Source organism: Caretta caretta, chromosome 9 (genome assembly GCF_965140235.1).
Source record: "Caretta caretta isolate rCarCar2 chromosome 9, rCarCar1.hap1, whole genome shotgun sequence".
Classification (NCBI taxonomy): domain Eukaryota; kingdom Metazoa; phylum Chordata; order Testudines; family Cheloniidae; genus Caretta; species Caretta caretta.
In genome coordinates, this window is record NC_134214.1 from 47,656,631 (window position 1) to 47,682,495 (window position 25,865).

The following is a 25,865-nucleotide window of genomic DNA, read 5'->3' on the forward strand; positions in this document are numbered from 1 at the left end:
TTCAAAAAATCAAAACAGACTTAAGGACAACTTTACTCAGATTGTCTATGCCCCAACGAAGAGTCAGTATTCCCCTAGGTGGTGATCAGCTGAATAATATTTCAGTGGATTAAAAGACTACGTCATATAAAAGGAGCCAGCCTCAAAATTCATGACGTTGGGTTAAAGTTCATTTATTTGTGCTAATGACCAGGCATAGTGTTAGGCAGGTCTCAGTTAATCAAGGATTTATTGTGTCCAAATGAAATAAATAAAATTTATCTAAATATTTTATGTCCAAGATATAAAAACAGAACGTTCAGTCCCTCTGCTGTGTCACCTCAGAGATGAAGCGGAAAACTCGGAAGAAATGAAAGAGAACACCCTGAATATATCTCTCAATAAAGCATACCCATCTTCCCCTGTTCTAATGCTTTTTGGCAGAACATTTCTTCCAGTGTAAAGCAACTTTGGACAAAAAAAAAAAAGCTTCTGACAGAACATAGCAGTGGAGGAAAGTCTACAATACATCACCTCCACCTGCTTAGCTATTGCTTACAATCGCCTTTGTCAGAGAAAAACACAGTTCTCACTCTCAGGTTGGGTGCAGCAAGTCAGATACACTTTATTTTCTCAAGCAATTGCACAGAGGGAGAGTGCGCACTAGGACACAGGGTTTCCCCCACCTAGGCAGGCCTCGCTAAAGATAAACAATTAGAGGAAGCATTTATACCTTTATTACAGACAATAATGAGCACCAGCTGCATATTGGTTATACATATTCCTTCATGATATCTTATTTTTCTCAACAATTTCTCTTATAGTCTACATTCTATTCTTATCTACTACGAGGTCACAACAGCCTCTCTCGCAATACTTTTCCCACTCGCTTCGCACAATCCCCGCTTCTAGAAATCTTGCGTTATTAAAGCTAGAGTTAGCCTGACTCCCGCTCATTTCAGAGGCCTGCATCCAAATTCCCTTTATCTACTTCCACACCATTGTGAGAACATCAGGGCCTATAGGCAACACCGTAAAAGAAAACTGCTACCACGTGGCTTCCTGCAGCATTGTGAAAAGTTTCCCACCTATCCTTCACTCTCTTCCCATTTTGGCTAAAACATTCTGTACAGACTATCAATCAAATGTCCAACATTTGGTTTGGCATTTCTGAATTTCACAGGGTCTCTTGTCACTCTCCTGTTGAACAGTGGCCCTGGCGAAATGGGGGACCAATATCAGAAGTTGTTACGCAGTTTTCAGTCTCCTATAGCTAAGCAATCATATCACTGCACCTCTGCTGTGTCAGACAATAATACAATTCCTGAGTAGGTAAATGACTAGCCCTGGAATCCTAGAACCCAACGAAAGAAATTGGATTGTTATTATTAGCTCATCTTAAAAGAAATCCCCCAAACCGTAGGAATCGTAATCAGCAGTTTCACTGGATGAGTGAAAGGGAACTTCCCGCTCACTGAGCCAGGAGGAGCTGTCCAAAGCTTGTCTCAGCTGGGAGTCTCTCTGGGCTAAATTTTCAACCTAGCTGTCTGAAGGTAGCCACTTAAATACAATTTGAAGCACTTAAATGCTGACGTATGTCCCTGATCCTGCAATCAGATGCATGAGGCTTTTTGTTTCCTTTGCCGTTCAAGTTGCAGGATTGGGTCCTTTGTCAGGAGGCATTGTGGGGTCCAGAGGATAATGTACTGGGCTGAGAGTCAGGAGACCTGCATTCTGTTCCCAGCTGACTTGTGTATTTTGGCAGGTCACTTCATTTCTCATTACAGCTCTACAAAAGGGGGTTAATGATACCTGCCTTTGTGAAGCGCTTTGAGGGCTACGTAGGAAAAGCACTACAGAAGAGCAAAGTAGTAATATTAAATCACCACAGGTTCCTAAAACACGGATTTAGGTGCCCAACTTTGGTCCTCTGTGCATAACTCATTGGATCCCATAAGTCCAGCAACACAAGGAGGTTATTGGACCTCAGGTAGGAAGCCCAGATATGGTGAGTTCATGAATAACCATAAATTAATTCTCATTTTTCTCCTGTGCATTTCAAGAAGTGCCTCTTGCCTACTGAACCTTCAAGATTCTGTGCTCAGAAAATGGGTGCAGTGTAATTTTAAATGCAGGCTCTCGGTGGGAGAAAGTGAAGTTAACAGGTAGTTCAGAAGTTCCTACCTGAAAATGAAACTGACCAGCTGCTGTAGATGGAACACATTAGTAAGAGAAATGTCACAAGTAAGGAACCTCTAGCCATTTTCGTGGCCATGCAGAATCCTCTGGTTTACAGATGGTCACCTGCTGGGAGAAAAGGAGAATGAAGTAGACAGATCCTGGACAAAAACAAGCAGAGAGCAGCATATAGTGAAAGAGAGAGGGAAAATGGACTCAAGGGAAAAAAGGAGGCGGCAATGCAGAGAAAAACTAGGTTTTGTTAGTCTTATTCATCTGACCTCATTTGTATTCTCTCTCCAAGTGACTGATGATGCACGTTGTGATAAGAAGCCAAATGCTCCGCTCACAAGGCAAAGTGCGCAGACTGAAAGAGCGTAGGAAAGTTGCAGAGGATAAAGAACCTGAGCCAAGTCCATGGAAAGACACTGATTGATTTCAACAGGCTTTGGATCAGACCCAAACTGAGCAGAAACCAGTTCTGTGGCGAACCTCACACCCAGATCTGGTTAACACATTGGCTAGTCAAGCCTGCTGCAGAGCTCCTGATGGGCTTGTCAAGTGACATCCATATGCTAGACTTTTACACAGCAAGCCACCCACCAATGCAAGCCCACAGGAGAGCAACACACACCTGCCAGTAAGGATTCTGAGAAGGGATGACGGGATTTCTTCACACGGTCATCAAACACCAGGGAACCTTGCGAGTGGGTCAGTGCGGACTGCTTTGGGACACCGACAGCCCCTTCTAAAAGCTAGGGCCCAGAATACATTCACATTTTGAAAGCGCTGTAATTATAAACACTTACCGTTTTAGAGCACTAGAAGTAATATTTGGATGAACACCAAAGACAGAGATGGGGGCCTAGAGGTTGATCATTAACCTATCACAAATATTGACAGAGAAAGCAAAGCCCTTCGTCCATGGAGCCAACTTGCACTGTAAAGCAAAAATGTTTCGTTCCATCTTTAAATCCTGCACTAAAGGCTGTTTCTCTGCAGCGTGCTTCTTGTGGAGGGTTTTGGTTGTATCATTTATGCTTTTGTGGGAGGGCTTCTGAAATCCCGTATTTTGGCGGTGCATTGGTATCACCTGGTTTGAATGACCCATGAACCTTTCAGCTCTGTAAATATTTACTGCAATGGGTGATCCTCAGATTTGTGTGTGGGCAGCGGGATTCAGAGGAGCCATTTGCTGGCAAATGTTGCTCTGTGATAACCATGGCTATTCATGTTTGCTGCCTTTAGTTGGAACCTTGGCTTAGAAGCTTTGACTAGGTTAGTATTAATAGACAAGGCAGATCCTTCCCTCTAGCTCAGAAGGTAGCAGCCCCAATACTCTCAGGTGCAAAGGTCGCGGGGGTTCAATTTCTTGCAAATGCTTTCCTATCAAGAAACATAATCCTGCATTAATATCCTTTGTTACTCCTTCTGCCTTAATTCTAGTCCCAAACGAAACACACTGCGAAAAGAGCGAGTGTGTTTCAGAGGACAGCACCAAGCACTTACCCTTCCCTAGCATTCCACTGGACCTGCTTCAGGTAAGCATTTAAGCACATGCTTAACTTTAAGTATGTGAGCAGTCCCACTGAAATCAATGCGACTACTTACATGCATTAAAAAAAGTGTATTGCTGAATGGGGATTAGATTTCTTACAACAACATGTGCGTTACAATTGGATCACCACATTCCCTGATCCAAGCTGGGAAGGGTGGGTGAGATGCTATCATCATTTACCACAGTGCCTGAATTGTTTGATTTCTTGAAGGCTCATCTTTACTCTCTGCAGTAACATTTATTTTACCAGGTTTAGGGACGAAGGCACAGCCTAAAAAATGTGATTATGTTTAATTTTAGTTTGGCTATGAGTCCATTTTGTGATGGCTACTAGGATGATCCGAGGAATGGAAAACTTGTCTTATGAAAGGAGACTCAAGGAGCCTGGCTTGTTTAGCCTAACTAAAAGAAGGTTGAGGGGAGATATGATTGCTCTCTATAAATATATCAGAGGGATAAATACCGGAGAGGGAGAGGAATTATTTAAGCTCAGTACCAATGTGGACACAAGAACAAATGGATACAAACTGGCCACCAGGAAGTTTAGACTTGAAATTAGACAAAGGTTTTTAACCATCAGAGGAGTGAAGTTTTGGAATAGCCTTCCAAGGGAAGCAGTGGGGGCAAAAGATCTATCTGGCTTTAAGATTAAACTCAGTAAGTTTATGGAGGAGATGGTATGATGGGATAACATGATTTTGGTAATTAATTGATCTTTAAATATTCATGGTAAATAGGACCAATGGCCTGTGATGGGATGTTAGATGGGGTGGGATCTGAGTTACTATAGAAAATTCTTTCCTGGGTATCTGGCTGGTGAATCTTGCCCATGTGCTCAGGGTTTAGCTGATCGCCATATTTGGGGTCGGGAAGGAATTTTCCTCCAGGGCAGATTGGAAGAGGCCCTGGAGGTTTTTCACCTTCCTCTGTAGCATGGGGCACAGGTCACTTGCTGGAGGATTCTCTGCTCCTTGAAGTCTTTAAACCATGATTTGAGTACTTCAATAGCTCAGATGTAGGTGAGGTTTTTCAGGAGTGGATGGGTGAGATTCTGTGGCCTGCATTGCGCAGGAGATCAGACTAGATGATCATAATGGTCCCTTCTGACCTTAGTATCTATGAATCTATGATTCTTACTGATTACACAGATCTATAAATAAAGTAACAGAACTGGTTGCAATCTCTACACCAACTAAGGGGCATTAACAAAATACGTGTGGTTTTGTCCGATAATTGCGAAACAAGGGAATCATATGTGCATCGTTCATCTGGACGTGTTGTAAAAGTTAGGAATTAAAGCTCTTCTCCTGCTCCTTTTAGAGTCAACAGCAGAATATCCATTGGCTCCGATGGGAGCAGTATCGTTGCCTGAATTTGCAAGTAACTGAGTCTGAGGGGAAGTCTCACTGAGCTCACGAAGTGTGAACTCTGGGAGAAGACACGGATGAGCGAGTGGATGCAGCAATGTTATAATGACAGCACTGAGTTGAAAGACTGGATTGACTGTGAGGGAGCAAGCTGAAAATTGTGAAAAACTAGTAAATGTGCCACGTAAGACTGAAACCGTAACCTGGGTTAACGATGATAGAGTTATCCATGCTATCATTTCCTGTTTCCCTAGTGAGAAAGTACCTCTTTAAATCTTGCCTTTTAAAACTGAAATAATTTCCCCTTAAGCTGGCATATGGAAAAACCAAACTCCCACTTACACTTTAATTTTAAGAAAACACGTTAGGCATAGAACATTTAGAGATTTTTCAAAACTAACCCAAGCGGTTTAAGTGCCCAGCCGAATAGGAGTCAGTTCTCCAATTTCCCTATGCTGCTTTGTACACCTTAGTCTTATATTGCTTGAATGTGAATCACTGTTATGTTCATCTGGACTGTTCAACTCATAAGGACAAAAATTCTCAACCTTGCACCTCAGCTCCCAAACAGCTCAGGTGACTAGATAAGTCAATTGCAGGCTGGTGCATAACATCATATATTTTGTCTCATACTCGGATTGCAAGCTCTTTGGGTCAGGTCCCATCTTGTCGACATGTAATTGTATAATACTTAGCACACTGGGGCCCTGAGTCACAACTGGTGTCCCTACAAATAAACAAATAACTACCTAAGATGGGGAAAATAGCAAGGAAAAGAGTACACACAGTTAACATATTCTTGCTTTATATACTCTAGCTTTAATACCAGAAGACATGACAGCACATTGTACTGTGTATTGTCATTAGCATATGGCCACAATGGTCCCAATTCCTCTTAATGAGAATCAGCCCTTAGATGAGTTGTCCATTGTTTTAATTTGCTGGTGGATCCACTCCAGGTATTGGCTGACTTTGGTGTAGACTCCAAACTTCTCCATTTTCCCACAACCTTCTCCCCAGCTCACCAGTCCCACTAGGAACCAAGTGTTCTTGAACTTAGTGATCATGGGGCCTCCACTGTCCCCACCACAGGCATCCTGCTTGTCTCCAATAATCCCTGCACACAGCATGTTCTCAGAGATGTCATGCCTCATAGCTTGGACACACTCATTCCGTGGGACCATGGGAATTTCGATGTAACTGAGAACAATAGAGTAATTTGAGGAGACGTCACTTTTGCTCCCCCAGCCAGTCACCACCATCTGCTTCCCATTCGCCGTCAGCTCTTGGTCTGCTAGTTTCTTGGTGGGAAGACAAACAGGGAGCACAAATTTGTTGAAAATCATGGGCTGAGCCAGATGCAGCATGGCTATGTCATTATCGGAGGTCTCCTTGCTGTAGTTTTCATGGCTCACTAGCTTGTCAACCGTAATGGTTTGCTCCGTTTCCTCATTCCGCAGACGGTGGTATTCCCCTGGAAGAGCAATGAGGTGTTACTGGGCTCCTGACAGCCCCACCCCCTGCATCAAACCACATTAGGACTAAAATACATTGAGTGCTCAGATTTGTCCCTGTTTTCTTAAAATATGAGTTTGCTCAAGTTACCCTGTTCTATCTTAACAGGGTTATATTTAACTGGCCTCCCACTCCTTACTCCACAGGGCAGGGACATCATCTTTTGATTTACCTATAAAGTACCATGCACATATTATGCAGCACTGCATAAATATATCAACACAATGAAGACACTGAAACTCTTCTGTGTTACCCTAGAGTGTCCATATTACAATGGCAATTGTACAACTGGAGAGAATTTCTTGTGGGGTACTTTCGTGGGACCCAGCATAACAGTTGGGGGGAACATGCTTATAGCACAGCAAAAGCAATACACTTGTACGAGTTCTTGGACGTGTGGTTAGTGGCTGATTGGTTGAACTCCCTGACATAAAGGCTATTAGGCATAGGCACCAACTTTTCCAGGCACTGGTGGGCGCTTCGCCCCGCCCCTGCCCCACCCCATTCCAACCCCTTCCCCAAAGTCCCCACCCCAACTCTGCCCCCTCCCTGCTCCTATTGGACCCCTTCCCCAAATCCCCGCGCCAGCCCCGCCTCTTCTCAGAGCACGCCCCTTCCCCCCTCTCTCCCAGTGCTTGCCGTCACAAAACAGCTGTTTCACGTGGCAAGCACTGGGAGCTAGGGGGAGAAGCGGAGCGGTGGTACGCTCAGGGAAGGAGGCATAGCAGAGGTGAGCAGGGGCGGGGAGGGGAGCTGCCGGTGGGTGCAGAGCACCCACCAATTTTTCCCCATGGGTGCTCCAGCCCCAGAGCACCCACAGAGTCAGCGCCTATGCTATTAGGGACTGACTTTCTGGACTAGTCCATCCTAGAAGCTGGGATATGTATTGTAAGAAATCCATGACCACCTAAGACTTAACAATTGTCATTGTGCTGCACACCCATTGGCCACTTGAAACTTCATCACCCCAGTGTAGTGACTTTATGGACAGTTCCAGGAGGACAGTTCCATACCTAAAGGGCTACATGGAAGACAGAGTGAAGGGGCATGCGAGAGAGTTTTTCACTGTTGGCACAGAGTGGAGGCAGCTAGGGGCAACACAATGAGATACAACAGCAGATGAGCAGGGAGGGCCCAAACTGTGAAGGGCCTTAAAGGAAAGGACAAGAAGATTGCCTTTGATGCAATGGAGAAAAGAGAGACAGTGAAGGGGCTCAAAGACATGATCAGAGTGGTAGATCAGAAAAGGAGTGCTCACAATGCATCAGCCCACTTAGTATCACAATCAGAGCACTTTGTATCACTTTGTATCACAATCAGAGCAGGAGTGCTCACAATGTATCAGCCCACTTAGTTCTTAGGCAGGCTCTTAGCTGCTCAAATGAAATCAGATGGGTTTATTAATATATTTTGTAAATCTCAGCTAGGTATGACGGGCTGCCTAGCCAACCCAGTTCTACATGCAGAATGACATGCTCCCTCTATAATCTGGCATCCTTCTCCCAAAAGGATCCTGAATTAGAATGTAATATATTAAAAGAGGGTAGCACAGGGGCTGGTCTTTTTTCCATACCAAGTCTTACTTTGAACCTCCCTTTGTCCTCAACGCAGTGTGCTGCCGTTAGAACCCAGGAGGGATGGATGAGAACACCTCCGCATTTAAACTTTCCCCTGCCATCTAGCAGCATGGTCTGAAACAAAGAAATAGAGAAGTACAGCACCACAGGATCCAGCTCAGACATGTAGGATATGATACATTCCTTCTCCATGCAGCCGTCTACACTGCACCTTCAGGTGCCAGAGCACGTGACATTAGCAGAGGTCAAAGTTCCTCGTTTGGTGGACAGAAGCATCCTAACAAGATATCTACAGTCCGCGTGGAATGAAGGTTTGGGTTTTAAGCGTTCCATCTAAATCAGTTTTCATGTTTCTTGCTGACTGGGCTCACTGCTCAGGAGATGCTGCGGACCAGCAGTTGGAAGCATTCTGGTCCTTCTGAGTTCTGGAGACTCGCAACTCAAGCAAGAGACGGTTTAGCCCAACTACCACCGTGTGCTGAAGTGAGTAAAATGTCTTGGGCTGATTCTCGTTTTTGCTAAGAGCTCTTTGTGCTGCCACGGTGGTGTACAGGGATCTTAGTGTGCATGAGACTCAGGCTGGCAGAACAACACTTTCTCTAATGGCCTGGTAGGGTCCGTACGGCGGATCCTTCCTCTGAGAGCCCCCAGCATGCTCTGTAGAGCTCTGGTATATTCTGTTAGACTAAAGCATGCTCTGTAACTCTAACCGATGCCTGGCAAGGCTTGTTTTACATTTATAAAAACAAAGCTGTCCTAAACCAACAAAGATTTCGTTCAGACGCTACCGGGAGGGATGGTACTACGGTAGCCAGAGTGTGCTGCAGGAGGCATTCAATACGTTCGAGAAGTGGCTGTCCCCAGCTTGGTGGGACACCACAGGCAGGTACATCCTGATGCTGCTTGCATTGGAATGGTTAGTAGCTTGGCAAAGAGTGGTAAGGCTAACAAAATACAGCAAAAGTTACATTCGCTTCGGCGCTCCAACTTTTGACTTGGCCTTGGAAAGTCTAAAGCAAGGGGAAGCTTAGCACGTGGTAGTCCCATCGTTTGTGACCGAAGTGCTTTCCTGTGCATACGAAGCAGTTCTGGATACAGACTGAAAGCTCCACCACGAAAGATTATTTATCTCTCACCTGCCAGGGGCTGTCTCCTTTTCTTCCCCTTTTCCCTGAAATGAGTCGAATTTGGACACCTGATTTGAGCTCCATGTGATCTGCCTTCACCCTTCCGCAGGGGAACTCCACTACAAGAGATAAATCACAGAGGTCAACCAGCAAAATCCAGCCAATTCAACACAATCACTTATCACAGTCAGCTTATTAAACAAGAAACTCTCTAACTCACTACTGTTCCAAAAAACCCTCACCCTGTCTCCTTGCTTCTGCGAGATGCTCTCAATGGCTTCTCTGCATTCCCTCATTGTTTCGCTGTGGGGGAAATTCCCCGATCCTCTGGTGGAGTTTGACTATGTGAGGAGTTCCTAACACAGAGATACATGATTGATTTCTAATTCCAATAAAAGGAGCTTATTTACCTGTACCTGGAGGTTCTTCAAGATGTGTGATCCCTATCTGTGTACCACTGAGGGTTATACACATGCGCCATGTGTCCGGAGCCAGAGATTTTAAAAGCAGTAGTATTCGTTGATCCATGCATGTGCCCTTGCTCTACCTTATGGTTTTGTCTGAGATGATAAAGGGCAGGACAGACTGACCGTGCCCTCAGTTCCTTCTCCACAGCAAATTGAACAGATCTGCAGCAGTGGGGAAGGTGAGTGCGTTGAAACACAGATAGGGACCACACATCTCAAAGAACCTCCAGTTACAGGTAAGTAACCTCCTCTTCTTCTTCAAGTGATGGTCTCTATTGTATTCCACTGAGGGTGATTAACAAGTAGTACCTAGTTAGGAGGACAGTGGAGGAAGATGTTGGAACCGTGGAATGGAGAACAGGCATGCCAAACAAGGCAACCGTTCCAGTCTCACACTAAGGTGCAATGGGAAGAGAAGGTATGTACCAAACTCCACATGGCCCCCCTACATATGTCTGTAAGTGGTATGTCATGAAGCACGACCGTAGTAGAATGGGCTCTCGTGGAATGGGCTCATACCCCAATGGGTGGAGACAGTCCCAATAACAGATAGCAGAGTGTAATGCACCCCAAAACCCACTTCGAGATAGTCAGAGTGGAGATTGTTTGCCCCTTAGTCCCTTCTGTTAGAGCGATAAAGAGTCTAGGGGACGTCCTGAATGATCTTGTCCTCTGCAAGTAGAAGGCCAGGGCTCTGCAGATGTCAAGGGAGCGAAGGTGCCATTCCTCCATTGAGGTGTGAGGCTTCAGGAAGAAAGCAGGTAAGTGTATAGGATGGTTGAGATGAAAGCAGGATACAACCTTTGGCAGAAACTTGGGATGCAAGTGCAGGGAAATCTTGTCCTTATGGAACGTGGTAAAGGGAGAGTCTATCATGGCCCCCAGTTCAGCTACCCTTCTTACAGAAGTAATAGCTACCCGAAAGGCAACCTTCATGGAAAGGAGTGACAGGGAGCAGGAAGCCATAGGTTCAAATAGAGATTTCGTCAAACACCCAGACAACAAGGTTGAGGTCCCGTTGGGGAGCAATGGGGTGAACGGCTGGATAAGTCTGGAGCAGGCCCTTCCAAACCCTGGTAGTCAAGGGGAGATTTGGTTTGTCTGAGGTGATAAAGACAGGGGGGTGGAGAGCACCAATAGTGGCTACATGCACCTTGATGGAGTTGAGAGTGAGTCCTGATGCCTTCAGGGACAGGAGGTAGTCCAGAAGAAGAGGAGTGCCTACATTCTTAGGGGAAACACCCCCCTGCTGGGCCCATGAGGTGAAATGCTTCCACTTGGCTCTATAGGACCACCTCATGGAGTCTTTTCTGCTACATGAGAAGATGTCTTGTATTGCAGACAAACATTCTCACTCTAGCGAAAATGCCCATCCAAAAACCAAGCTCGTAGATGAAGTGTCCGCGAATTGGGATGTCTGATCCTGCTGCCATTTTGTGTGAGGAGTCCCAGGAAAGCTGGCAGTGGAAATGGGGGATGTGCTGACATGTGAGAAGGAGGAGAAACAAAAACTGGTGAGACTAGAATGAGGCGATCAGAATGACTGTTGCTCTCTCCTGTCAGATCTTGTGTAGGACATGCGGCAGGAGCAGTAGGGGAGGAAAGGCATAATTGACCTGGTCCAACCAGCAGATGACTAGGGTATCTTCTTGGTAAAGGTTGCCAAGGTGCCCCCCTGCTCCCCAGTGCATTTGCTGTTGGTGTGGAAGGTGAAGAGGTCCATGGTCAGAGTCCCCCAGTAGTTGAAAATGTCTGTGGCCTTGGTGTCATAGAGCTCCCATTCATGGTCAGCAGTGAATTTCCTGCTGAGAGAGTATGCAATTACATCCTGAGTCCTGGGAAGATATGCTGCCGACAACAGTGTCTTGTGGGTAACACACCAATCCTGAAGATGAACAGCTTCCACACAGAGTGCTGACGACCTCGTGCCCACTTGTTTCTTGATGTAGTAAAGGGTGGTGGTGTTGTCTGACGTGGTGTTGTCTGACATGATGAGAACATGATGGGAGTGAATGGATGGGAGAAATGTGCGACATGCTCTCTGCATTGGCCAAAGTTCCAGGATGTTAATGTGCATCCAGGATTCCCAAGTACTCCAAGTCCCCTGTATCATGTGCTCACCCATGTGGGTGCCCCATCCAATGAGTGACGTGCCTGTGATCATCGTCGTGCTTGGGGAGAACAGGAGGAAGGGCATCCTGGTGCAGATCTGACCAGGGTCCTTCCACCATTGGAGAGAGGAAAGAATCCCAGGGGGAACTGTCAGTAGGAAGTCCATAATACCGTGTATTGGAGTATAGGCCTTCTGGAGCCACAGCTGCAAGCAGTGAAAGCGAAGGTGAGTGATGGCAGTAATGTACATGCAGGCCACCAAGAAGGGAAAGGCAAGTCCTGGATGGAACAGAAGGACCAGAGACCACATTGGTAATCAGTTCTTGTAGCGTCTGGAACCCTTCCTCCAGTAGGTAGGCAGGCATGTGCTGAGACTGCACTGATGCAGGCCCCAATGAATTCAAGAGCCTGTGTAGGATCCAAAATCTATTTTTCGATGTTTACATTCACCCGCAGGGAGGAGAGGAGTGTGAGCAGCATGGAGGTCAAGGCTCAAGTCCCCCTTTGGATCACACTGCTATCAACCAGTTTTTGAGATAAGGTAACATAACAACCCCTTGATGCTGACGGTGGGCCACCATCACAGAGAAAACTTCAGTGAAAGCCTGTGGAGCAGTGGTAAGTCTGAATGGTAGAAACCTGTATTGGAAGTATTGAAGGCCTGCTGTGAATCTCAAGAAATGTCTGTGGGTAGGACGGATATCTACATGAAAGTAAGCATCCTGCATATCGAGAGCCATAAACCACATGTCTTTTTCTAGTGAAGGTATGATGGCTGCTAGGGTGAAAATATGAAACTTTGACTTGTGTATGAAGTGGTTGAGATGACGGAGATCTAAGATCGGTCTCCACCCACCCTTCTTCTTGGGAACTAGAAGGAATAGAACCTTGTGCCCTAATAGGTCATAGGAACGGGTTTTATCACTCCCATTTGGAGTAGGGAGTCCACTTCTAGGGCGAGGATACTGTCATAAGAGTGATCCCTGAGGCGAGGCCGGAGGACAAGGGTGATGTAGTGTCATGAACTCAATCGTATAGCCACGTTGAATGACATCCAGGACCCACTTGTCCATTGTTATCGCACTCCATGCTGGTGAGAGAGTGCTAGATGCCCCGCAAAGGGGGTGGGTTGAGTGTATGGCATGAGGCAAGGTGGTTGGTGGGTCACAAGATTCATTCAGAAATATCACTTCTGCAAAGACTGAGTATGAGATGCTGAAGGCTATGACAATGAACTGAGAGGATGGGGCTATTGGATCTTCTGTCATTTGTGAGTAGGCTCACTGGGCCACTGATAGAAGGATTGAGAAGCTCTGAATCGTTGTGTTGGTCGTAGGTGGTAGATCTTGTGCTTGGGTGCTGGTATGTAGATACCCAGTGATTGTACAGTGGCTCTGGAGTCCTTGAGGGAGTAGAGGGGAATCCTCAGTCCTCTCATTGAAGAGATTAGACTCATCGAAAGGGAGGTCCTCTGTGGCGTGTTGGACTTCCCTTGGGAAATCTGATGAAGTAGCCACCATGCGCTTCACGTGACGATCCCCATAGCCATTGTGCACTGAAGAAGTGTTTGCCACATCCACTGCAGCCTGAAGTGTCGTCCTCGTGACCAGTTTCCCCTCCTGTAACATAGACTGGAAGCAGGCATGATCTTTCTTGGGGAGCTTGTCTGCAAAATCCACCAACTTTCCGGAGGTAAGGAAGTAATATTTAGCGAATAGGTCCAAGTAATTTGAGATTCCAAATTGAAGGCTGGCAGAGGAGAAGACCTTGTGATCCAGAAGATCCAGTCACTTGTCCTCCTTGTCTGCCAGGGTAGAGCATGGGTGTTGTTGCCAGGTTCACTCCATTGCCACCTGCATGACAAGGGAATTGGGTGGGAGGTGAGAGAACAGAAACTCAGACCTCTTCGCGGGCATATAGTACCTCTTCTTCACCTCCTTGGGGGTGAGTACATAAGTGGCTGGAGTGTGCTAGACAGTCTGGGCTGGTTGCAGAATGGTCAGTTACTCTGGTCGGTACCGAGGCATGCAAGATGTCAAGCAGCTGGTGCAGTTTGTCCTGGACCTCCTCCAGTGGGATGTGGAGGTGTTCAGCCATCTTGTTTAACAGGTCCTGGAACTGGTGATAGTCTGGGGACAAGGAGGGAGTCGAAGACACTGTGCATCCAGGAACAAGGAAGGGAACTGCTCCAGTTCTGGTGGTACCGTCGGAGTTGGGCTAAGCGGTTCTTCCTCCCAGTATTGGAATTCTGAGCACCTACTCAATGATGGTCGAAGAGGCAAGATGGGGGACTCCTTTCAAGCTGAGTGGGAAGGTTCTGAAGGTAGGTACTGGGGCTGGGGCCCCCAGTATGGCCAACAAGGCAGATTTGATGGTTGCTGTGGAGGGCCCCAAGTAGTGGTGTACCAGTCTTCTTTGTTGTGGATAGGAAGGGCACTGCCACTGACTCGTCAGAAACTTCAGTACGGGAGGGGCGGACCCTGCTCTTTGTCCGAGTCCTCCAATGCCAAAAAGTCAGAGCCTGGTTCAAATCGCGGAACTGTAGGGAAGTGGGTGGGAACACAGCCTGAAGGAGGTAAGTCCAAAGTAGGACAGCCCACCCCCTTAGGTGGAGACTGAACCTGAAGATGTGGCAATGTCACCTCCTCCAAAGCCAAGAGTTCATGAGGCTCGGGGGCCAACTCAAGCCTCCTGGGCATCAACAGTATATACTCCACAGTCAGAACTGGAGCTGGAACAGAGGCCTGCCTTTGAACTGAGGGTTCCTTTGACTTCAGCGGTGCTGATCTGGAAGGGGTACACGGCTCGGTGGACAGGACCAGTGTTCTGTGCAATTTCTTGTCATTCTTGTGAGATATGAAACATGCCGTTTTCTGTGACTAGAACTTGTGGATGAGGCAGTGTCCTTCCTGGGCCTAGAGGAAGATTTACTGCCATGCTTATGCACATACTTCTTTGCCTCATGACTAGGTACCAACAGAACCAGACTGGGTCTCTGCGGTAGGAGGTGTGCTCCTCAACTGCTCAGGCTGACGTACTGTCACGGAGTCCCTGGGCGATGCTCTGGAACTGCTCCCCATGAAGTCAGTCAGGACTCTGGGGTAGTCGCCTTTCTGTGAGCAGCCTGTCTTCAGGACACGCAGCTCACACAGCTTCCACCTTCCTGGGTCTGACCTCGGAGCATTCAGCATCCTCTGCCCCTCCGTGCGCTTCCCCCAGCGAGTCCGCTCAGGCGGGGCTCCTGGGGAAGCCAGAGGGTCCTGCACCCCAACTTCGCAGTCAGACGTGACTCTCAGCCAGCCAGTAAAACAGGAGGTTTATTAGACGACAGGAACATGGTCTAAAACAGAGCTTGCAGGTGCAGAGAACGGGACCCCTCAGCTGGGTCCATTTTGGGGGGCAGTGAGCCAGACAACCACGTCTGCACTTCACTCCATGTCCCAGCCAGCCCCAAACTGAAACTCCCTCCAGCCCCTCCTCCTCTGGGCTTTGTTCCTTTCCCGGGCCAGGAGGTCACCTGATTCCTTTGTTCTCCAACCCTTCAGCTCTCACCTTGCAGGGGGGGAAGGGCCCAGGGCATCAGTTGCCAGGAAACAGGGTGTCGGCCATTCTCGGTGTCCAGACTCCTGCACACACCTGCCCTCTAGGGCTCTGCAATGATCATACACCCTTACTCCACCCCCTAGATACTTAAGAACTGCCTGGGGGAAACTGAGGTACCCCCACACTATTCAGAGGAAACATTAAGAACAGTCCCACTTCGTCACATCTCTCCCCCCTTCGAGATCGAACTGAGCGGGGTCACTTTAGCCGGTGACCTGGGGAAGTTCGAAGCCACCAACGTTCCCATGGATGCCCCAGCATCTCTCCCATTCCTTGGTAGGAGTTACACCAGGCCCTTCCAGTTTCACACCCTCCCTTAGGTCAGGGGTGGTCGATAGCACTCGCAGGCCGCATGTGGGAAGGTTTATGCAGCCCATGCCCTTTGGCCACCCCAAGAATGTCTCCCCATTGACCATCACCTTCTGCTCCCACTGGAGGTCCGGGGGGCCTGGCCCCAGGAAACTCCACACAGACATATAGGTTGGGGTCAGGAGTGGGAGCCTGTCCACCTCCCCACCCATCTGGCTGACGGAGTCTATGGCCTTGGGACCCAGCAAGGGAGCTAGACACCGGGGCTTTTCCGCAGGGTCCCCTTGGTTCAAATCGCCAGCCTGCTCAAAGGCAGTGAGGTGGGCATCCACACACCCCCCCCTTAACCAGGGGCAGCAATTTAGTCTCGAGGTTCCCTGTGGAACTGGCCCCCCGGGGTCTATCCCCACTCACCCCTGAGGGGTCCCCTAGGCCTCTCCGCTCCCCCACCGCCAGTTCATGCTGCTGCTGCTTCTGCAGCTCTTTCTCGGGCTCTCGCTGTCTCTCACAGTCCTCTTGCTCTCTCAGACTCAGCTCCAATCCCGTCCGTCTCGATCCCCCGATGGGGAACCCGATCGTGAAGACCCTCGTCTGGTCGGAGACAGGAGTCTTGGCGATGTCTGGCTCCCGCTCCAGCTGCTCCCAGATCCTGCTATAGCCCCAGTTGGGGTCAGGAATCTGTTCCTTAGAGCAGTCATCCTCCTCCAGCTGCACAATTAACTCTGCTTTGGTGAACTTTCCAACGCTTAACCCTCTCTTTTTGCACAGGGTTACAATGTCCTTCTTAAGGAGACGGGGACAGGCCATCACTCCGCTCCTCCCAAGTTGTTGTGGACTCACAGGCCCGTGTGTTCTCAGCTCCCCACGGTTTCCAGGGAGAACCCCTAGTGTGCCAGCCCTTCTCGAGGTCACCACCTCTTTGCCAGGGTCGAGCTGCAGGCTCCTCCGCCCCTTGGACTGCTCGCTGCAATCCCCAGGGGAACCCTGCTACTGCACAGTCCTTCTCGCTGGTCACACACTCCCAGGGGTTAACCGCCCCCCGAAACCGCTCCTCTCTGAGCCTTCAGCAGGCCTAGTCCTCGGCAATCCCCCTTCGTGTTACTGCTCCCCAGTCACTTACTGCAGGAAGCACCATCCACGGGGTGCAGTACATCCCACCGCTGCCACCAGTTGTCACGGAGTCCCTGGGCGATGCTCTGGAACTGCTCCCCATGAAGTCAGTCAGGACTCTGGGGTAGTCGCCTTTCTGTGAGCAGCCTGTCTTCAGGACACGCAGCTCACACAGCTTCCACCTTCCTGGGTCTGACCTCGGAGCATTCAGCATCCTCTGCCCCTCCGTGCGCTTCCCCCAGCGAGTCCGCTCAGGCGGGGCTCCTGGGGAAGCCAGAGGGTCCTGCACCCCAACTTCGCAGTCAGACGTGACTCTCAGCCAGCCAGTAAAACAGGAGGTTTATTAGACGACAGGAACATGGTCTAAAACAGAGCTTGCAGGTGCAGAGAACGGGACCCCTCAGCTGGGTCCATTTTGGGGGGCAGTGAGCCAGACAACCACGTCTGCACTTCACTCCATGTCCCAGCCAGCCCCAAACTGAAACTCCCTCCAGCCCCTCCTCCTCTGGGCTTTGTTCCTTTCCCGGGCCAGGAGGTCACCTGATTCCTTTGTTCTCCAACCCTTCAGCTCTCACCTTGCAGGGGGGGAAGGGCCCAGGGCATCAGTTGCCAGGAAACAGGGTGTCGGCCATTCTCGGTGTCCAGACTCCTGCACACACCTGCCCTCTAGGGCTCTGCAATGATCATACACCCTTACTCCACCCCCTAGATACTTAAGAACTGCCTGGGGGAAACTGAGGTACCCCCACACTATTCAGAGGAAACATTAAGAACAGTCCCACTTCGTCACACGTACAGGGGGAGTTCCCCAGTCTGGATCCAACTGTGGCCTCATTGTGATTTCCACAAAGTGCTTCTTGAGGTGGAGAGCCCGGCCTTCCTGCATACGGCTCGATGCAATGTGGGCTTCTCCCAAGCAGTAGAGCAGCATTGGTGCTCATCACTGACCGAGAACGAGCGAGGGCAGGAGGTGCAGATCTTGAACCCTGGTATCTTTGACGTAATCCAGTACTCAGGCCTGGGGAGGGTGTGTGTGTGTGGGGGGGAAGCGGGAGACCTTTAAAATGGCATCCCAAAATCCTGAAAACTATCACTAACCCACTGCAAAACAACAACAATACTAAGCATACAGAAGTATAAAACAGTTTTTTTTCTGTGTTTTAGAAAGCGCATCACAAGAGATGAGAGAACAAGAGAGGCTCTGACTTGGACCATGCGGCAGTGAGAAGGAACTGAGGGCATGGACAGTACATCCCTCCCTTTATCACCTCAGACGAAACCATAAGGCAGAACAAGGGAGAATGCACGGACCAACGGATAATTACTCCTTTCCAAATCTCTGGCTCGGGTCGCATGGTGCATGCGTATAACCGTTGGTGGAATACAATAGGGACCATCACTTGAAGAAGAAGTGGAAAAATCCCAAGGAGAAAATCACTCTGCATGGGATAGATGCACTGGAACTATTAGAAACTGTGTTGCATATGGTTCTTCCACTTCTTTTCTGAAATGTGCCCCCCATTCTTTTGTTTGAGGAACACTGTACAAAATCAGAATTGTGGGTGTCCTCCCACCCCACCCTTCCTTCTTACCAACAGGCTCACACTTGGAATGGTCGTCCATCAGCTGATACCCTGAGGCACAGCTGCAATAGCGGCGCTGGCTCTGCTTCGGATCCTCATGACAGAAATGTTCACATCCCCCATTGTAAGTGGAGCAGTTGGTGTAGTTGGCCTCTGCGAAACAGGGAAGGGGAAAAGAGATGCAAGGTTAGAAGGCTTAGGAGTCACCTGATGGTAAGGTCAGCGTGGGACTTGATGTTCCCCTTTGAAACTGGAATAGGTGCACTGTGAGAAGTAATTGTCCAGTGTCTTGATTTGAGGGAATAGCAGTTGATGGATTTGGATTCCAGCTTCTGCTTCTGACTTTGTGGCGTTTGTAGCAGATTGAGAATGCGGCTGGCCGCTGGGAGTGCTGGGGGAGAGGCCAGGGGCATGATACCAAGGAGTGTGTTGGGGAAGTAGACTGAAGGTCTGATAATTCTCTTCCTTGCCACTGAGCATGAGTCTACTGCATACACTGGTCAGCAGTTCGCTGGGGAAGAAAATCAGCTCTTTTAAAACGATCCAGCCTCCAAGTTCAGGCTGCAATAGTTCAGCTCAGAATTTGCTCATCTCTGCATTGGATTGTGGCATTTTTTCACTATCTTGCAAACAAAATCCATCCTTTCTTGTTTTGCTGACAGCTTTAGCAGTTGTGGCAGACCCTGTTTTACAGGAATATTTTCATTGGCGAGAGACTTAGACCTCTCCCATGATTATAGATCAGTTTTATGCTATTTTAGAAAACAACAATCCCCTGGCAGGCCATGAAATAGAGAGACACAGTATCAGAAGCAGACAGGTTCTGCAATGACAGAAGTGTTGGTTTCCCTATACAGGCAGAGGTACTCCCCGCCCCTTCCCCCGAGTTTTATTTCTAATATTAAAATGGTGGATTGAAGCCAGCTTTACCATGTTGGCACAGGCGTCCCTCCCAGCCTTGGTTGCAAATGCAGTTAAATTGTCCAATATTGTCCAGACAGGTCCCATTGAAACAAGGATTGGATAAACACTGATCTCCATCTGAAATACACATGCAGGGAAATCCAGATCATGAAACCTACCATCTCTCACAGGCCAGAGATTAACTACAGCTGACCTCTTCAGTCCCAACCATCCCACATCAGCTCAGCAACTGGGCTTTGCGAGCTCAATGGAGCTTTATGGTGCTTTTTTTTTTTTTTGCCTGTTGTATAGTTGCTCCAGAGGCACAAGGACAATATGATGGGTTCTGAGTTACATCGGTAGGGCATGTGTGCTGGGGGCAGGAAGGAGGGCAGCAGGCACTGAGTGCAGAGGGGCATGGGTTGGTTTTCTTAGAACTAGGAAGCAATGGTGGAGTTCATCCTTTGTGTGCACCAGGGAGGTCTACAGTCATCACTGGGATTAGGAATGATCCCCCATCAACTTTGACCAGCGGCTTGGCTCTAGGAGAGGATACGGAAACAGGCATAGAGGTGTTTGGAATCTGCCCCTACAGTCCATGTGGTAGCTGGGGATACACACTGTGACATGAGAACACAGACTTTGCAAACACGTAAAAGCTGGAATGAATGACAGAGAATTAATATACAGAACATGGCTGCAAGGATGAAGAGGTACCTGCTGCATGGGGGCGGGGGAGAGGGAGAGGCATGGAATTGGAAACTTTGCCTTACTTACCAACATACTTAGTCCAAAAGTTTAGCTGTGGAGAAACATAAAAGGGGTTAGGGCTGGAAGCAGACTGTTCTAACGAATGAACTTTAACTGTCTCTCTGCCTTGGAGGAGTGCAATTCAGGTCTCCAGCTAATAGCTCTAGTGTCCTTCCCTTTGACACAGCAGTAATAAGAATCAATTACCTGGCTGGGTGGCAGGCTAGGATGTGATGCTGCAAACACAAGGCACAGTAGTCATACCACCTCCCTCGTGCAGGTCCCGCTCTTCCACTCATCACACCTCCCCACCTGCCCCCAACCACTCGTCAGCCCAGTACACTGTACCACATCAATCCCAACCAGCCTTTTCCCCACACACACCACCGCCAGTAGCCAACCCCCTCACTGGCCCCCCATCCCAGCACACACATCTTACATACTACTGAGAGCTCAGGGACATTGATGCTGGCTGGTCCTGGGTGTGTGTTTGATTCTGGTGGGCCTGGGAGGACCGAGCCATCTCAGTGATGGGCCCAGCTGTGCCCCTTACCTCCCTCAATCTGCATCAGCTTCTTTGCTATCAGGAGGCAACCGCTGACTGGGTAAGTCCCCTGTATTTCTGGTGTACAATTACAAGCAGTGCCCAGCCAGGCAAAAAGACAGACCATTCACCAGACAGTGAAACCTCTTCTTCTAGGTGATTGGCTCGAATCCCACCCACTTTGGTAATGGCTACATGTTGTTACCATACAGTCTCCCTTGTGTTATTGCCAATAAAGCTCACAGGACACTGAGATGTGGGCCTCACCATGCTCGCTGCCATGCATTCACACAGCTAGAGGCAGTCTCTGCCCCAGAGAGCTTACCATACTAGCAAGATAATACGCTGAACCCTGGATGAGGTGAATAGTACAGGAAGCAGGAGCACACAGAAGGAGAAAGTGATTTAAATGAAAGGCAGCTGTCAGGAGGGATTTGAAAGAAGAGAGAGGAGATGGCGCCTGGCAGAGGCTGCCGGATGACATGTAGAAGCTGGGAATGGGCAAAGAGGAAAAGTTCAGAGAGAAGTGACAGTAAATAGCAAGATGTTGCAGTGGGGGAGGTTTAGATTGGATATTAGGAAAAACTTTTTCACTAAGAGGGTGGTGAAACACTGGAATGCGTTACCTAGCGAGGTGGTAGAATCTCCTTCCTTAGAGGTTTTTAAGGTCAGGCTTGACAAAGCCCTGGCTGGGATGATTTAACTGGGAATTGGTCCTGCTTCGAGCAGGGGGTTGGACTAGATGACCTTCTGGGGTCCCTTCCAACCCTGATATTCTATGATTCTATGTCAGTGGGGCAAGATTCCAAAGGCCTCTTAGGGGAAGAGGAGCCTGAATGTGCTGTGGTAATAGACAAGAAGCCAATGGAGGGAGTCAAGCAGGGGCAGACGGGCTCCGTGCGTGGGGCTGGCAGGGGAAAGGAAGATGGCTTTAGGAAAGGCTGGCTGCAGGAGAGCTGGGGCAGGAGGCAGACAGGAAAAGACTACAATGGCCAGGGGAGACCTGCCAGCACACACACGGGAGACAGGGCTGGCTTTTGTTTTTACAACCAGACCCACGATGAATAAATAGAGACTAAGGGCCAGATCCTCCGCTGGTGTAAATCGACACAGCTCCATTGCTATCAGTGGAGTGCTGCACATCCACACAAGCAGGGGCTCTGACCCTAAGAGAGAGGAGGGATATTTAAGGGACGCTTTCATGATGCTCCTGATGGGAATACGTTCCCAAAATCAGCGTTTCACTGGTTAATTCATTCTCACATCCAGCTTTAGGGGAACGACTTACAGTTGTTTCCCTGGTCTCAAATATCTCATGGGCCTCCTCCAGGTCACACTGCTCCTCAATACATTCTCGCTCCAAAGAGCCTGGCTTGAGCTCCTCCAGAAAAGTGTTTGCCCGCTTCTGGATTTTCAGGATTTGGTTTGCATCTTTGCTGCTGTAAAATACTTGAAGCCGAGAGAGGAGAACCAACACGGGGCTCATGCATGGCACCAAATCTTAGTTTGCAGCCCCTTTCAGAGATATTCACTTATTTATTATCTCCAGCTTAAGACACCTTCTGCCTGGTTTTTAGAGGTGCCCAAGAGCACAGGAGCACCTCTAAAAGTCAGGCCCAGAAGGTCTGAAGCTGGACACTCAAAAACCCAGAGGGACATAGAATCCGTGAAGTTTCCAGAGAACATTGGCCCTGGTGTGGTACTGCTCAGAGAACATGTTCAGGTGGGCAGTGGGAAGACGGCTGGGGTAGAAATATTCAAGAACAGACTGAAGGACAGGCCCGTGGCATTTCCATTAAGGAACTGAATAACTGGTAATGGAACCACTGGGACTGCACAGTGTAATTAGCAAGTGCTTTGCAGTCGCACTAATTAGCCTGTTTTGAGTATAGTTCTGCCTCCTGTCAATGCACAGTCCTGCCTTACAAGTATTGCAGGGCCTTTAGCCTGTTGCACCTATCCCACAATGCATGGCACTGGTACCCCTCCATTTTCACCCGTTCACAGGTCTGGCTTGTTTCAGTGGATGTTTCAAGAGGGTTCACTCCTGCACAAATTGCTACGAATGTGCCGTGAGGAGCAGTGCTGCACCCACCCACTGCAGATGCCATGCTGGAGCACTGTCCAACTGACTCTGGTGGCCTGGAGCATATTGCAAGAAGCACAGCTTCCTTTGGCTGGAGGGTCTCCAGAAGGCAAGAGGCCTGGGGTCTATTCCTAGTTGATGTTTCGTTGCAGTCGGTTTACTTGCTTGTTTCAACTAAACAATTCTTTTTCGTATTTGCCTCACAGTAAGAAGCTTAGTGTTGTTGTCGCTGTGTTGGTCTCAGGATATTAGAAAGACAAAGCAGGTGAGTTAATGTCTTTTATTGGACCAACTTCTGATGGTGAAAGAGACATGCTTTCGAGCTACACAGAGCTCTTCTTTGGGTCCTGAAGACAACAGCATGAAGAAGAGCTCTGTGTAGCTTGAAAGCTTCTCTTCCTCAGCAACCAAAGGTCCAGTAACAGATATGACCTCCCCCGCCTTGTTTCTCTAGTAAGAAGCTGAGATAGGAGTGATCTAACTGGTTTCAGAGGCAGGAAATACTACTTGACTGTGAGGCCAAGCCATCCCTCCCACCTCCTCTCAGACAGTCAGGGTCACAGGGCACAGGGGGAGAGAGCTGGGTAATGGAGCGGCCTGGGAAGTTAAGCAGGCAGGTGGGTGGTAGGCTTGTACATCTGTGTGATAGTGCTAAGGTCCCTTTTCTGTTAGTTCTTTTGCAGGAGTCTGAGAGATGCAGCAGAGGCAGCGGCTTCATTGCCATGGGGCCTCCCAGTATGGTCTGAGCAGCCATGTATTGCTGGGTGGGTGCGTCTTGCACAGTACTTGGGGATGGAGTGGGGCTGTGCTTACTAACCTGCCAGGAGGTGAAGACACACTGGTCAACGTGGGTATGTTTACAAAGCAGAGAAAAACCAACAGCTGGCCTGTGCCAGCTGATTCAGACTGGCGGGGGTTGGGCTGCAGGGCTGTTTCATTGCTGTGTAGACTTCCAGGCTTGGGCTGGATCCCCCTCCCACCTCACAGGGTCCTGAAGCAATGAAACAGCCCCACAGTCCATCCCGTGAACCCCAATTAGCTGGCCTGGGCCAGTCATGCACATCTAGTTGCTGTGTAGACATACCCTATACCTGCATTACAGAGGCAGCAGGCATGAGTCCTCCATGTTCTCACATGGCTTTCCATGGGCCATACACTGGTGTGTGTACATGCAGTGTCCTCTCTGTGTAAGTTTCATGCAGTGTTAGGTTTGTGGTTCTTGTCTGGTTTTGCCTTTGACTGGGAAGGGTCTGAAGTAGGGCTCTGGTTGAAATCGACAGGGTTCCCTCACAGAAGGACATTACCTTTATCAGCAGGATGAGCCTTATCTGACCCTGTGAGGGCTCCTTGCACTAGGATAGCTGTTCTGTCAGCGTTACCAGTCACTGGGCTGCTGCCCCGTCCCTGGGGCAGCTCCACCACAGCCAGCGGTGGGGATCGCAGCATATGCCGGACTCAGGGTTTTAACTGCCACGTCATCTCAGCCTGCTCTGGGCAGGATTACACATGATGGCAGCAATGCAGTGGCCTTTCTGCAACAGTGCTCTCCCCATGGATACCACAGTGGTAGCTGCACCAGGATAGCACCAAAGGAGACTAGTTAGTACAGGGAGAAACTCTGAGTGGAACTTACCTGAGGCCCCATGTCCACGGTGCACAGAGCAGGCAGCCACCAACACCCAAAGAGTACAGAGCCTCCACATAGTGCAGAATGGCACACCTAGGGGATTAAAGGGGAGGAATGAAAGCGCATGCCCCGGCAGGGCCCAATGCACTCCCCGAGCTGGAGGAATTTCTAGCTAGGCAGCAGATCAGACTGTTCCCTCCTTTGTTTTCCAGGCAGCTGGAGCCCACCTGAAAGGCCGACTTGCTCCTCAGCCGGAGTGCAAATCAAAAGCAGTGGATCGTTAAAGTCCATCCTAACAGTTCCACTAGTTCCCTTCATACCATCATCAGCGTCCCCACATACGTCTTCTTTCTCCTTTTCCCTTCCCAGATTCAGGATTTGCCAAACAAGCCTCCCTCTTAAATCGAGCAGGGTATAATACTTTGGAAGCACTTACTGATCGACCAGTTTGAATCACAGCTCTCTGCTCTTCTGCCATGAGCCCTGGTGGAGGCTAGTTAATCCCTAACTTCAAATATTTACTCAAGCCACATGGGCCTTACTTTCAGTCAGTCAACAAATAGGGTACAGCTCCTGGGACAATTCCCTGCTCCCAGGAACATGAGTAAAATGGCCCCTCTGGGGGTCTGAGCTGTTTACGTCTGGGCTTCCTGTTGCTTTATTTTTTGCCACTGACAGGTAAGATCCACTTGAAGCTGATGGTGGTAAATGCAACCATGGCAGAACTGAGAAACCTACTTCTTGGTGAATCCTAATGCCTGCAGATAAGGGTCCACTGCCTTCTCCACACTGGGTGGGTCTTGTTCTCGGTATTATTCTACATGGGGGCAAGTGCGTTAGTATTCTCCGACTTTCTTCTCACCTGGACAGTCCCCACCCTACAACGGGACCACCTTTTGAGCTGAGGAGGCTAGCGCCGACTCCTTATAGCCACATGGGGTCACTAGAGTGCCGTAACATGCACTTCTGCCATCCTGGAAGGAAGAGCTCTGAATGCATAGATTCCCATGCCAGTGCCAGCATCACCCTTAGGAACTCCCATTCTGTGATTAAACATCACATCATCCTCCCCACTTCACCCTCACTGATGTGATCAGGAGCGAGATGTTTGCTATAATTCCATAATAAATATATTACAAAATACACACACACACACAATCAGAACCACAATACTACACCCATCACCCCTGTTTTTTTTTTAAATGTCCTCCTTTCAGGAGGACCAAAAATGATCATTTTTATTCCAATTTAGGTTAGGTAATTTGAGAGATTGATCTTCTCTCTGGGACCAGGAAAACTGCATGTAACTGTATGTGTTTGTCCCGCTGTCGTATTTCATCTTTCCAATAAAATCTGTATTATAAAACAGTGGAGAGATCCTAAGTATGCAAAAAGGGAAGCAAAACGGTCCCAGATGTGGTCGCACCAGTAGCTGTAATAATAAAATCCTCTGAAAACTGTTCATGTTCA

At 48.8% G+C, this 25,865-nt stretch overlaps 1 protein-coding gene across 1 annotated transcript; it reads right to left on the reverse strand.

Annotated features, from left to right (window-relative positions):
- Nucleotides 1-5,889: 5,889 nt before the first annotated feature.
- Nucleotides 5,890-25,178, reverse strand: LOC125643034 (vitamin K-dependent protein C-like). The gene is made up of 8 exons (XM_048865097.2): nt 24,402-25,178; nt 21,971-22,131; nt 20,166-20,190; nt 19,416-19,526; nt 18,495-18,638; nt 9,311-9,420; nt 8,171-8,288; nt 5,890-6,556 (listed from the first exon to the last, which is right to left on the reverse strand). Exons 1-8 carry the CDS (start codon nt 24,469-24,471, stop codon nt 5,988-5,990), a joined length of 1,308 nt encoding a protein of 435 aa, XP_048721054.1. The 5' UTR covers nt 24,472-25,178; the 3' UTR covers nt 5,890-5,987.
- Between the last annotated feature and the right edge of the window lie 687 nt (nt 25,179-25,865).